This window comes from Schistocerca cancellata, chromosome 11 (genome assembly GCF_023864275.1).
Source record: "Schistocerca cancellata isolate TAMUIC-IGC-003103 chromosome 11, iqSchCanc2.1, whole genome shotgun sequence".
Classification (NCBI taxonomy): Eukaryota; Metazoa; Arthropoda; class Insecta; order Orthoptera; family Acrididae; genus Schistocerca; species Schistocerca cancellata.
In genome coordinates this window covers 121,694,424-121,709,015 of record NC_064636.1, presented here as the reverse complement: position 1 = coordinate 121,709,015, position 14,592 = coordinate 121,694,424, and the positions used below count along the sequence as shown (strand labels likewise).

Here is a 14,592-nt window from a genome sequence, read left to right as displayed (position 1 = left end):
GAAGGCTAACCAAAGACTGTGTTTTATTGGCAGGACACTTACGAAATGTAACAGATCTACTAAGGAGACTGGCTACACTACGCTTGTCCGTCCTCTTTTAGAATACTGCTGCGCGGTGTGAGATCGTTACCAGATAGGGTTGACAGAGTACATTGTAAAAGTTCAGAGAAGGGCAGCAAATTTTGTAGTACCGCGAAATATGAGAGAGAGTGTCACTGAAATGATACTGGATTTAGGCTGGACATCATTAAAGCACAGGCGTTTTTACGGTGTGGAGTAATATTCTCACGAAATTTAAATCACCAACTTCACCGAATGCGAAAATATTTTGTTGACGCCGACCTACATTAAGAGGAACGATCCCCATGGTAAAATGAGCTCGTACGGAAGGATATAGGTGTTCACTGTTTCCGCGCGCTATACGAGATTGGAATAATAGAGAATTGTGAAGGTGGTTCGATGAACCCTCTGCCATGCACTTAAATGTTATTTACAGAGTATCCGTGTAGTTGTAGATGAGGTCTGACTTTTTCTTCGCCTGTGTTGGCAGCCTGCTGTTGAAAGCGTCGTGGAGGTCGAGGGCAATATCGCAGGGATCGACGCTTCTCCACCATTACTGAGGAAGGCTGTAGGCACCTCTGGGCCACATTTGAAACTTATGCGCTGCAGTCGGAGACAGTTACGGGGTTCCGTAAAAGCGGTCTTTTAATTCTGTTGCGCAGTGTAGTGATTGAATACGTTTTGTGAGCCGGCTGGAGTGGTCGAGCGGTTCTAGGCGCTACAGTCTGGAAACGCGTGACCAGGTTCGAATCCTGCCTCGGGCATGGATGTGTGTGTCGTCCTTAGGGTAGTTAGTTTAAGTAGTTCTAAGTTCTAGGGGACTGATGACCTCAGATGTTAAGTCCCATAGTGTTCAGAGCCATTTGAACCATTTTGAACGTTTTGTGAAGACTGTCTTCATCAGCTAGTTGTACAACCCAGCCGCGTGGAGTGGCCGCGCGGTTTGAGGCGCCATGTCACGGATTGCGCAGCCCCTGCTGCCGGAGGTTCGAGTCCTCTCCCTTGTTCTTAATTCGTAGAATAAGTTAGTTTAAGTAGTGTGTAAGTCTAGGGACCGATGACCTCAGCAGTTTGGTCCCTTAGGAATTCAGACATTTCTACAACCCACACGCAATGAAATTATTTTAGACCTTGCAGTTACAGACAGGTCTGAGCTTAACGACTGTGTAAGTCTAGAAATAGAGATTAGTGATAATGATGTCAAAATAGCTTCGATTGTTATCGAAGTTCGTAAACTCAACAGAAAGACTGGGGTACAAATTATGCTGGAAAGACCAGGTAAGCGGCAATTAGCTCCCTACTTAAATAGTGGATAGACAATATTTAGTTCAAATATAATTGAAGGATACGAGTTATTGCAACTTTTAAACTCACTGTAGATAACACTCTGGAGTATTATTTGCCTAGTAAATGTATCAAGGGCGGGAAACAAAGCTCAATCCTTGTCTTATGAGAAAATTCGGAAAATACTGAAGAAGCAGAGATTGTTGAACTCTCGCTTCAGAAAAGGAGGTGCAAATGTCGACCGGCAAAAGTTAGAAAGAAATTTATGGATCTTGAAAAAGATCGAAGCGTGAAGCGTACAAAATCTTCCGCCGTCATACATTAGAGAAAGATCTTCCCGAGAATTCGAGAAAATTCTCGACCTATGTACATCAAGTGGGTCGCAGTCAGTCACTCGTCGACCAGTTTCGTGTGGTAGTCAAAGACAATAAAAGGAAAGGAGAAGTTGCAAGTGTTGAGCTGAAAAAAAAAAAATTCACATAGCCGGGTCGTTGAGATGTACCGTCGTTAGGCCGTTGCACGCGCTCACGTCTGGTGGCAGCGGCGGAGTGTGGGAGGGAGGTGGGTGGGGGGTTGAGTGAAAGGGATGCCACCCCCGGCCGTCTGTACCTGGGGTGGCCTGCTTTTGTCGTGGGCCTCATGATCTGGAGGCCCCCCCAGGACAGAGCTGGTTCTAATAAAATCTCAAACAAGGCCAAAACGTGTTCGGTAATTAAGAGGTAGTCTACAGTTTGGTGCTGCATTATCAGCCTATTGCGCTTGCCTATGGAGCGTTCAGAAATTTTAGATTTTTTTTGTGAAACATTGTATGAAATCTAAAATATACAGAACGATAAGCATTAGCTGATAGCAAACTACTCTATGCCGTCACCGTTCATTCCGCGTAAGGCACGGGAGGGTAAGAGAAATTAGCACTCCTACAGAGGTGTAAACAGTCGTCTTTCCCTCACTTTATTGAAAAGAGGAACAGGAAAGGAAATTGCTACTAGTGGCGCCATGCACCACACGGTGGCTTGCACCATACGTATATAGATGTAGGTGTACATCTACATCTGCATCTACATCTACATCAGTACTCTCCTAATCACACTTAAGTGCCTGACAGACAGTTCATCGAACAACCTTCACAATAAGTCTCTATTAACCCCCTCTCGAACAGCGCGCGGGGAAAAACGAGCTCTGATATTCCTTATTTCATTATGATGATCGTTTCTCCCTGTATAGGTCGGCGTCAACAAGATGTTTTCCCATTCGGAGGAGAAAGTTAGTGATTGAAATCTCGTAAGAAGATTCCTCCACAACGAAAAACGCCTTTGTTTTAATGATGTCCATCCTAGATCCTGTATCATGTCCGTGATACTCTCTCCCCTATTTCTTCATAATACAAAACGTGGTGCTCTCCTCTGAACTTCCTTGGTGTACTCCGTTAATCCTATCTGGTAAGGATCCCGCACCGCGCAGTACTAGTCCAAAAGAGGACGGACAAGCATAATATAGGCAGTCTCTTTAGTAGACCTGTTGCATCTTCTAAGTGTTCTGCCAGTAAAACGCAGTCTTTGATTCGCTTTCCCCTCAACGTTTGCCGGATTCTCTGGTCCAGCAGTTCTAGGTGCTTCAGTCCAGAGCCACGCGGCTGCTACAGTAGCAGGTTCGAATCCTGCCTCGGGCATGGATGTTTGTGATGTCCTTAGGTTAGTAGGGTTTAAGTAGTTCTAAGTCTAAGGGACTGATGACCTCAGATGTTAAGTCCCATAGTGCTTGGAGCCATTTTGAACCCACAACGTTTTCTGTGTGTTCTTTCCAATTTAAGGGGACCACACAGTGGTTCAGGTCGAAAAAAATCGATTTTCGGTTTTCATCATATTTCGATAGATTAAGGTTTTCTTTAACTACTCTGAAAACGATTTTGCTGAAAAAAGTTTTTTTTTGAGCGTTTAAAGAGCATTTTCCTGCCACGTGTGTTTATATGCCACACCCACATTTCTATCACCCACTTTTCTGGATATGTTTTAGATCTTTACATCCTCTACATTGCAAGTTAGGGATTTTTTTTTACTCCCAAGTGTGTTGGCTATCCTTGGAATGCAACGGTCGGTATTCTTTTGTATCTGCTTTCAGACACACGGTTAGTTTTGATCAAGTGGGATTGCGAGTAGTTGTTTTACTTACGTTTGCAGTACTTTTTCACGTGTGTTTTGTAGTGCTTATTGAAGATGACAAAACGTAAAGGCATTTTCAAGAAACGACAATTTAGAGGAAAGAATTTAGAAAGCTTTCTATACAAGAGATTATGTCGCCTGGCAACGATGTTTCTAATTGTATTCCTTCAACAAGTGCATCATGAAAGAAGCTCGCACCATTTGAAGTGGGTTACAACGAATTTACTGTAAGTGACAAGGAGTGCAGTAACATTATCATAAATTTGAGAATATGATCAGATACAATTTCTAAATTTGTACAATGTAGACAGTTTGGTGAGTCACGGAGTGTGAAAATTTTGCCGGCCGCGGTGGCCGAGCGGTTCTAGGCACTTCAGTGCGGAACCGCGCGACTGCTACAGTCGCAGGTTAGAATCCTGCCTCGGGCATGGATGTGTGTGATGTCGTTAGGTTAGCTAGGTTTAAGTAGTTCTGAGTTCTAGAGGATTGGTGACCTCAGATGTTAAGTCCCATAGTGCTCAGAGCCATTTGAAGCCAATTAATCTTAGTGCAAATTTGATCACTGGGCTGCAACATTGCGCTAAAATGAGGATAGCCGATGCAGACAGGTCTGCATGTAATACGAGTATGGCCAAGAAAGCTGGACAAACATCCAGGAAGGTGAAAAAGAAGCTGGAAGTCCTGCTAGCGGCCAAAGAAGAGCCATCATATGCAGCAGGACAGTTTAAATTAACTTTAAGTAACAAATTTCAAAAGTTTCTTCTTTAAAGTCAATTTCCCACAAATTAAAATTTTCAGTACATATGTCCCATTATATCAGAAACTATCATAGATAAATGCATGAAATTTTCAGAGACACTGCATAACATAAAAAGCCACCTCTGGCTCTACATTGATTAATATTGCTCCATTAGGAAGTTAAAAAAAAATTTTATCTGCAGAAAAAACTTAATATTTTTGCTAGTAAATTTAAAAAAATATTTCTTAAAAACTATAAAAAGGATAAAGTATACTTTAATACAGTTGACTCTATTAGCTTCATGTAACATAGAGTAAAACTAGTAAGGTCCTGCATCAAATAGTTTTTCAGAAGTTTGTCAAATACTTGCCTAAATTAACGCGGGTTAGAAATCTTAGAAATACGGAATGAATTCCAAATCCCTTGTCAACAGCACTCAACACTTCGTGTGAGTAAACAACTAGTTATGTTTCACAAAAGCGATGTTTTCTAAATCCATGTTCATTGTGTGTCAATGGACAGTTTTCTGCGAAGTAATTCATAATGTTCGAATACAAATATGTTCGAAAATCTTGCTGCATATCGATGTAAGTGATACGGGTTAGTAACTTGATGGATTATTCCTATTTTCTTTCTTGAATATTGGTGTTATCTGTGCAACTTTCCAGTCATTGAGTAGGGATCTTTCGTCGAGTGAGCGCTTGTGTATGACTGTACAGTATGGAGCTATTGCATCAGCATATTGTGAAACGAATGTAGTTGGTGTTGAGTCTGGACCGAGGGACTTGCTTTCATTAAGTGATTTACGTCGCTGCACTACCTCCGAGGATATCTGCTTCTAAGTTGCGCATGTTGGCAGCTGTTGTTGTTTGTGATTCCGACGTATTTACCTCGTCTTCTTTGGTGAGGGAATTTCGGAGCGCTGTGTGTAGTAACTCTACTTTAGCAGCACTGTCCTCGGCAGTATTTCTTTTGGTATCGCGCAGAGAAGGCATTTATTGCGTTTTTCCGCTTGCATACTTTACATACTAACAGAATCTCTTTGGATTTTCTGCCAGGTTTCGATACAAAGTTTTATTGTGGAAACTGCTGTAAGCATCTCGCATTGAAGTGCGCGCTAAATTTCGAGTTTCTGTAATAGATTGTCAGTCTTTTGGATTTTGCTTCGTTTAAATTTAATACGCTTTTCTCATTGTTTCTGCAACAATGTTATGCACTGTTTTGCGTATAAATTCGTTTGTTAATTAATCTGGCATAAATCTCTCAATTGCTGTCGATATTATTTCTTTGAGTGCAAGCCACATCTGGTGTACACTTACGTTGTTAATTTGGAAGTATATTGTCTCTCGGCAAGGCGTAAGTGAATTTTTATCTGCTTTTTTGAATAAATATATATTTCCTTTATTTTTGGAGGATTCGGGCGTTACAGTATTCAGTTTCACTACGACCACCCTGTGTTCGCTAATCACTGTATCCGTTCTGCTGCTCGTCATTAACTCAGGATTATTTATTGCCAAGAGGTCAAGTGCGTCTTTACAACAGTTTACTATTCGAGTGGGCACATGAACTAATTACACGAAATAATTTTCAGAGAATGCATTTAGCACAATTTCGGATAATGTTTTATGCGTACCTCCGTATTTAAATATGTATTTTCGCCGACATATCGAGGGTAAATTGCAGCCACAACCAACTATAATTGTACGAGCCGGATACGTGTTAGGAATTAAACTCAGGTTTTTTTTTAACCTTTCAGCAATCGTATCATCTGAATTGGGAGGTCGGTAAAAGGATCCAACTGTTATTTTATTTCGCTTGTCAGGATTGACCTCTACCCATACTAACTCACAGGACGTATCTACTTCTGTTTCTACACAAGATAAACTACTTCTAACAGTAACGAACACGCCGTGACCAAAGGTATTTATCCTATCGTTTCTGAACACAGTTAGGTCCTGCTAAAAAATTTCGGATGAACTTATCTCCGACTTTACTCAACTGTCAGTGCCTATAACGATTTCAGCAGTTTTCTATTAGCGCCTTCATCTCTGTTACTTTCCCAACACATCCACGTCAATTTACAACTGTTATAGCGATGGTTCCTGGTAGATATCCAGCTATTAGCAAGACACAGTTACTCTACATGAAACGTTTATTGATACGTATACTACACTTAAGCGTCAAAGAAACTGGTATAGATATGTGTATTGGAATACAGATATATGTAAACAAGCAGAATATGCACTGCGGTCGGCAACACCTATGTAAGACAAGTGTCTGGCGCAGTTGTTAGGTCGGTTCCTGCTGCTACAACGGTAGGTTATCAAGGTTTAAGTGAGTCTGAACGTGGTGTTATAGTCGGCGCGCGAGCGATGGGACACAGCATCTCGAGGTAGCGACGAAGTGGGAATTTACCCGTACGACCATTTCACGAGTGTACCGTGAATATCAGGAATCTGGTACAATATCAAATCTCCGACATGGCTGCGGTCGGAAAAAAGATAATGCAAGAACGAGACCAAACACTACTGAAGAAAAGTGTTCAACGTGCCAGATGTACAGCCCTTTCGCAGATTGCTGCAGATTTCAATGCTGGGCAATCAACAAGTGTCTGCGTGTGAACCATTCAACGAAACATCATCTATATGGGCTTTCGGAGCAGAAGTCCCCCCTTGTGTACCCTTGATTAGTGCACAACACCAAACTTTACGACTAGCCTGCTCTATTGTTTAGTGTTTTTAGTAATTGCTTACTGTGTGACTCTTTGACATAGGTTCGAGCAACTGAAAGAAAGACAAATGTTCAGCTTCAACTAATATGGCTCGGTCTCCTTAATTTTTACTAAACGAACCTATCTGAGGAACGAACGGAAACATACGACCCATTATACTCCGTCCACGTTTCTGTAACAGTCAGCTTAACATCTGCTCACGTGAAATCGAAATGGCTGTGCTCAGTTCGACTACACTTGAATACCATTTGCCGTCTTTACGGATATCTCATTCCAGCTTCCCTACGGAATTCCGTTGCTGCTACGATGAGAGGCACAGACGAAACGACTCCCTTTCGGATTTGGAAATGTTGCGTGCATTATGGCAGTGCAACATTCGGGAGTTACAAAATGCTGATGAAAATCTTTATTACAATGCGAGGTGCTTTAAAGAGGCAGACAAATAGGCACCTCAGACCGACGCCGACTCACGTCTCAATCGATCTCACCCCTTCTTCTCTTATTTGATGCCGTGTGTGGTCACACTTCCGATTGCAGCAATTAAGGGTTACCTGTTTTTGACCGGCCTGCACGCATGAACAAGTGATTCCATGAGCTGTATGATACCCCAATCATTTTTTTGTAAGTTCAAAACACAGAACCACGCGGCTGCTACGGTCGCAGGTTCGAATCCTGACTCGGACATCGATGTGTGTGATGTCCTTAGGTTAGTTAGGTTTACGTATTTCTAAGTCTAGGGGACTGATAACGTCAGATGTTAAGTCCCATAGTGCTTAGCGCCATTTTTGCAGACCACAGGGAGGTTTGCACGCAAAACTAATTTTCCGGGGAGGGGCCCAAATTGGAAAGCTAATTTTACCTACGGTGACTTTTTACGTTATAATATAAATACAGTCTCGATTAAACGTTTCAATAGATCGGTCAGGTCGACAAGATTTGACTCTCTGTTTTCATTCGCATTAAATGATCCGTGAACGTGTTAATAGCACAAACTAAATGAATATTTGTTTAATTTACAGCAGTGTTATTGAAGTATCAATCTCACATAGTACTCTCTTCGCTGTGCCTTTTTATACAATTTTTCCGGGACTGGCTGGTTAGTGCGCGTTACCACTTACATGAGTCGACACCTTCGACGTTTACTATTAATTTATCTAGCCTTATCCCTTATTTAGGTCTTACCTTTCCCTAGTAAGATTGTCATTTAATTATTTGATGTAGCCTATCTAGACAGCAGAAAGACGACTCTGAAATACGATCATGGGGGCTAGTCTTCTTTATTTGTTTGTTATATCTAATTGATGTACTCGAATTCTGTCCAATGTTGTGCATAGGAGTAACGAGTGATTAAACGCCGATCGCTGTGACTTAGAATTTCAGATATATTTACTTGAAAACGACTTTTTTGCCGACTATGGAAGAGAGGCATCTTTACAACTCGTTAAATAAATTGGTCTTGCTTAGAAATTATTATGGCGTGGATGAGATGCTTAATGACATTTCTGTTTTTAAAAATTGAAATTACGAACTAAATGATCCGCATCACTCGCATTAATTCCAGTGATTGGAGATGCTATGGTGACCTTCTTTGTATCTGCAGTACAGTTGAAGTAAGGATACAAGATAGTGAAGCGCTGGTTTACCGCACTTCCTTCTTCACTGATAACACACCCACACTATAACAAACAAATTGGATCGAAAGTTGTCTTACAAGTTGGTCGATGAATAATAGCTAGTTAAGTGACTCCGAACGAATGTCTTCACTTTTTATGTGGTTGGAGATGCTTACTTTGACATGATTGGACAGGGGCTTTGAGATCATGCTCGCTTGTATACGTCTACTCCACTCCACCTGACCGTTCCTGCTGAATTCAGTCACTATTTTGTTTTCTACACGAAAGGCAACTATTTACTTTATACGAGTTTTCGAACAAAGGTTCGAAAGACCTTGAGTCTATTATTTCCTGTTCGGAAATGTCCCAGATGCAGACTTGTATGTCTAAGTATGGCGCTGAGACTCGAGACAGGAAGATAGTTATCTGAAACGTATCCTCAGATGATTTATTTGTTTCCAACTACACGGAAAACATTGCGTGAATACAGATTTAGTGATGAAACTGTCCACCATCTACTCTGCTTCACAAGAGTTTTAGCCTCATATAGGTTGGTGAATCTGCTGTTGTTCATCAACTTCTTTACCCCTGAAACTCTTTTCACTTTCAGTCATAATCGAGATTGAATAATATTAAGAAAGTACACTGGAGCACCAAAGAAACTGGTTTAGGCATGCGTATTCGAATACAGAGATTTGTAAACAGGCAGAATACGGCGCTGCGGTCGCTGCGAAAACAAGTGTCTGGCGCGGTTGTCAGATGGGTTACTGCTGCTACAGTGGCAGGCTATGAAGATTTAAGTGAGTTTGAACGTGACGTTGTAGTCGGCGCACGAGCGATGGGACACAGCGCCTCAGAGATAACGATGAAGTAGGGATTTTCCCGTACGACCATTTCACGAGTGTACACTGAATATCGGAACTGCAGTAAAACATCTAAACCCCGCCATTGTTGTGGCCAGGAAAAGATGCTGCAGGAATGGGACCAAAGATGACTGAAGAGAATCGTTCAGCGTGACAGCGCAAAATGCTGCAGATTTCAGTGCTGGGCCGTCAACGTCATCGTGCGAACCATTGAACGAAACATCGTGTACCCTCGATGGCTGCACGACACAAAGCTTTACGCCTTGCCTGGGCCCATCATCACCGAGACTGGACTGTTGATGAGTGGAAACATGCTGAGAGGTAGGAAGTGTCTCGTTTCAAATTGTATCGATTGGATGGAAGTGCACAGGTATGGAGGCAACCTCAAGAATCTGTGGGCCCTGAATGTCAGCAGGGGACTGTTCAAGCTGGTGGAGGCTCTGTAATTGTGTGGGCTGTGTGCAATTGGAGTGATATTGGACCCCTGACACGTGACAAGTACGTAAGTATCCTATCTGATCACCTGCATCCATTCACGTCCATTGTGCTTTCCGACCGACTTGAGCAATTCCAGCAGGACAATGCGACACCCCATACATCCAGCATTTCTACAGTGTGTCTGCAGGAACACTCTTCTGAATTTAAACACTTCCGCTGGCCACCAAACTCCCCAGATATGATCATTATCGAGCGTATCTGGGATATCGTGCAATGTGCTGTTCGGAAGAGATCTCCACCCCCTCGTACTGTCACGGATTAATGGGCAGCCCCGCAGGATTCGTGGTGTCAGTTCCCTCCGGCACTACTTCAGACGCTAATAGAGTCCATGCCACGTCGTGTTGCAACACTTATGCGTGCTGGTAGGAGCCGCGCACGATAGTAGGCAGGTGTATCAGTTTCTTCGGCTTTCCATTGTACTCAGTTTAATCCCAAACTTTTTCGGAGGGGGGGGATGGAGGGGGAGGGTGCGTCCGCAACCTTCTCCCACCTGCATGTGGGACTGATCACAGTTTGGAAAAGCTGCAGTAGTGGTAGTCATGTAGAACTGCAATGATGAGCCGTAAGAGGGGGAGGTCGCCTGAAATTGCACGGGGAAAAATGCCGTCGTTTGAGCGGCTGACGCAGAGAAGAAGCAGGGCGGGTACTCACGGCGAGGGCGATGTTGGCGCTGGTGATGCCCGCCACCGCCGCCGCCGCTGCCAACATCAGCAGCGCTCCGGGCCCCATGCTTGGAGCCGGCGCGTGTCTCTACCTCTCTACGCCTGCCTCTGCCTCCGTCTCCACCTCCGTTCTGCGCTGTCCCGGTCGCAGTGCTGCGACCCTGCACTGTCTGTCGCCCCCGGCTGTCCTGCTCTTTTGTAATTGCGCCGCCAGATGCCACAAAGCGGTCCCAGCGAACTGTGCGCTTGTCCACCGCCGATACCATCTCTCCCCCACTCCTCGTCCGACGTATGTGTGCGACCCTGTCCTTCTGCTCTTCCTGTTTTGCAGCTTGTGTCAGCTGTTGGAGTGTAATTCGCCGCTGCCAGGTTAGCGTGGTTTGCTAGCGAAATGGAATTCCTCATTTCATTTCCCAACGACCTTCTCTCCTTTTTTTTCTAATTTGCGAAGTTTGAATTGTCTACTACTCTTCCTTGTCAGGGCAGATGAATGCTTTGACTCCAGAAGCATTACTATCGACACACAAGCCTGTAAATCTGGTACTGTGGTATCAGACATTTACTTTAGGAAAAATTTTTATTTTTCTGATTACGATTACAATTGCATACATTATTATACCGCTATCCCAGAACACTGTACCACTTCCAGGTTCTCTACATAGTGGACTCCAGTGGCAACAAAAATTTCATTTTCAATATTTCACACAATTATACGCCGTATGTAGAAATTTAAAATTTTGTCATAATCTACTCATTAAAAGGTGACAGAAGTGATGTTATAGCGGCATGCACATAAACAGATGTCGATAGGATCGCATACACGAGGTACAGCTGCCGCAGCTGTCATTTGTACCCATTCGTGTGAAAAGGATTCCGACGTGATTATAACCGCACGCGGGAAATTAACGGACTGTGACCGCAGATGGTAGTTGGAGCTACAAAATCGACGCCCGAAATCATTAGGGAATTCAATATCCCAACAGCCACAGCGTCAAAAGTGTCCCGAGAATACCAAAATTCGGGCACTACCTCTCAGCACGGAGGACACAGTGGCCGAAGGCCTTCACTTAACGACCGAGAGCAGCCACGTTTGTGTAGATTTGTCAGTGCTGACAGACAAGCTACAGTGCATGAAATAACCACAGAAATCAGTGTGTCACGACGAGGCGAAATTCGGTGTTGATGGTCTGTGGCAGCAGACGGCCGGTCAGGTTGCCTTTGCTAACAGCACGACGTCGCCTGCAGCGCCTCTCCTGGGTTCCTGACCAGACCGGCTGAAGTCTAGACGACTGGGAAACCATATCCTGGCCACATGAGTACGGATTTCAATTGGTAAGAGCTGATGGTAAGTCCTGAGTGTGGCGCAGATCCCATAAAGCCATAGACCAACTTGTCAACAAGAGACTGTGCAAGCTGGCGGCGGCTCCACAATGGTGCGGTCTGTGTTTACATAGAGCAGACTGGGCCTTTTAGTCCAGCTGAACCGATCACTGACTTCAAATAGTTACGTTCTTCTGGAGATCATTTGCAGCCATTAATGTTGTTTGTGGTCTTCTTGAAGTCTGAGGGTATTTCGCCTATCTCATGCATCTTGCACGCCAGATGGAAGAGTTTTGTTTGTCTCATGGCTGGATTTCCCAGAAGTATCAGTAGCTCTGAGGAAATTCCGTACGGATCTTTGTCAAATTCTTCTCGCGGAATCGTATCCTCTATCTGACATTCATTTACATCTTTCAAGCTAGTTTCCCTGCAAAGACCCTGTATACTCCTTCCAAATTTCAGCTCTCTCTTCTTTGCTTATTACTGGTTTTCCATCTGAGCACATGATATCCATACAGTTCCTCTTCTTTTCTCCAAATATCTCTACAGTTTTCCTGTGAGCGGTGTCTATCTTTCCCCTAGTTATATATGGGTCTATATACTTACATTTGACCTTTAGCCATCCATGGTTAGCAATTTTGCACTTACAGTCAGTCTCATTTTTTAGATGTTTGTAGTCCTTTCCACATGCCTCATTTGCTCCATTGTTATATTTTCTCCTTTCGTCAATTAAATTCATTATATCCCGTAATATCTAAGGATTTCTCCTAACCCTTTTCTGTTTATCTATATGATCCTCTGCTGCCTTCACTATTTCATCTCTCAGAACTACCCAATCGTCGTCTACTGTACTCCTTTCCCTAGTTTCAGTCAATCGATGCCTATTGCTCTCACTAAAATTCTCAATAACTTCCAGTTCTTTCAACTTATCAAAGTCCCATCTCCTTAATTTCTTATCTTTTTCAATTTCTTTAGTTTCAATCTGCAGTTTATAACCATTAAATTAAGAGAAACAACAGATTTACATCATTATACGTTTTTATACAGAGGCGTTGAGAAACAGGTTCATGGGCAGACGGGCATAGCCATGATAACAGATTCAGAGTGGAAGGAGAGAATTACACCCTGCACTTTTCATAATGAGTGATTAACGCTTTTAAGTTCGAAAACAGAGCAAGGTCACCTACCTGTGACTGGAGATCATTGGTCTGAAAAGAGATGAATATAGGACTCAGATAATGTTTACGAAAAGCTCCTGCTTGTGTGTGCGGAAGTAAACGAACCATACTTGATTTATTTATGTGAGGGTTGGAATGTCTGAGTGGGTAATAACAGGATTAAAGGCGTGGGGGGGGAGATACGGAGGATATACTGTAAATTCAAATGGTAATGAGAGAAGAAGTTTTTTTACATACACTAACTTCATAGTAACTAAAACGTTCTTCCGAAAGAAAACTATTCATAAAAACACTTGGCCCAACACATGAGATAAATGAGTTATGTATTTTAGTAAGTGAGTTGTTTCTTTCCTTAGTGTAAAACATTAAAATTTTCACGCAGTGTGATATTTACAGAGACCATTTTTTGTTATGGCCAAAACAGCATTTCTAATATAGTGAAGGAGACTCGTGGGCTCATCCCCTACAGGGAAAGAAAAGTCAATCAATTTTACATTACAGTTTTAAAAAAATCCTTCATCTTCAGATCTCTACCACCAAAGATTGCATTATTATTTAGTAAATTCACCTACACAAAATGATGGAATCGGGAACATCAAATACTGCATAAATAAGACAGCAGTTGAAGCAGTAAGTAAGCAAACTAAATGGCGAAAGGAGAAAAGAATTGTAATTTGGAATGAAAAAATTAAAGAAAGAAATAGTTTAAGAGAAACAAAGACTATATGAGTGTTTGTTGCAATGATCAAGCAAGCGAAAGATATAGACCGATGAGAAGAAAGCAGAATCACTAACAAGAAAGGCGCATCGTGGTTGTTACATTTGTAGCAGAGACAGAATGTGATGTTTATGACAGATAGCACTTTGCTTTAACAATGTTAAGAGACTAAAATAGATACGATGTAGAACAAATAAATGTAATATGTCAGGAATAAAGGATAGAAAATTACAAGAATCTGTAGTATAATCCATGGGCAAGTAATCATTATGAAAATATAACTGATTATATTAACACTGATTGAATAATCCTAGAAGATACAGAATATTTTACTGAAAAAGTAAATTGTGGGAAAACTAAAAGAAATAGAGTAGGATTGTACTAGCAGAATATGGTATGAGGTATATGATATGCAAGCTTGAAGAGGAATACAATAAGGCTGGCCTGAAGATTACGGTTAATTGGTTGATTCAGGAGAGGGGACCATACAGCAAAGTCATCGGTCCCATCATATTATGGAACGATGGAGAAGGAAGTCGGCCGTGCCCTTTCACAGGAACCATCCCAGCATTTACCTGGAGTGATTTAGGGAGATCAAGGAAAACCTAAATCGGGATGGCTGGACACAGGATTGAACCGTCATGCGAGTCCAGCGTGCTGAACACTGCACCACCTCGCTCAGTGCCTGAAGGTGAACATGAATAAGTGTGAGTAGTTGCCCGTTGGAACGGAAAAGTAAATAATTTGGAGGTAGATGAAAAAGTGAT

At 42.5% G+C, this 14,592-nt stretch overlaps 1 protein-coding gene across 2 annotated transcripts in view; it reads right to left on the bottom strand.

Moving 5' to 3' along the window:
* LOC126108705 (uncharacterized) overlaps positions 1 to 10,749 on the bottom strand; it is a 144,985-nt gene extending 134,236 nt beyond the window's left edge. The window contains exon 1 of one of the 2 annotated variants that reach the window (XM_049914023.1): positions 10,599 to 10,749. In XM_049914023.1, coding sequence (XP_049769980.1) covers positions 10,599 to 10,676 — 78 coding nt within the window. In that variant the 5' untranslated portion in view covers positions 10,677 to 10,749. The remainder of the gene's footprint in view (positions 1 to 10,598) is intronic. The other variant, XM_049914022.1, reaches the window with a different exon arrangement.
* Positions 10,750 to 14,592: the final 3,843 nt, after the last annotated feature.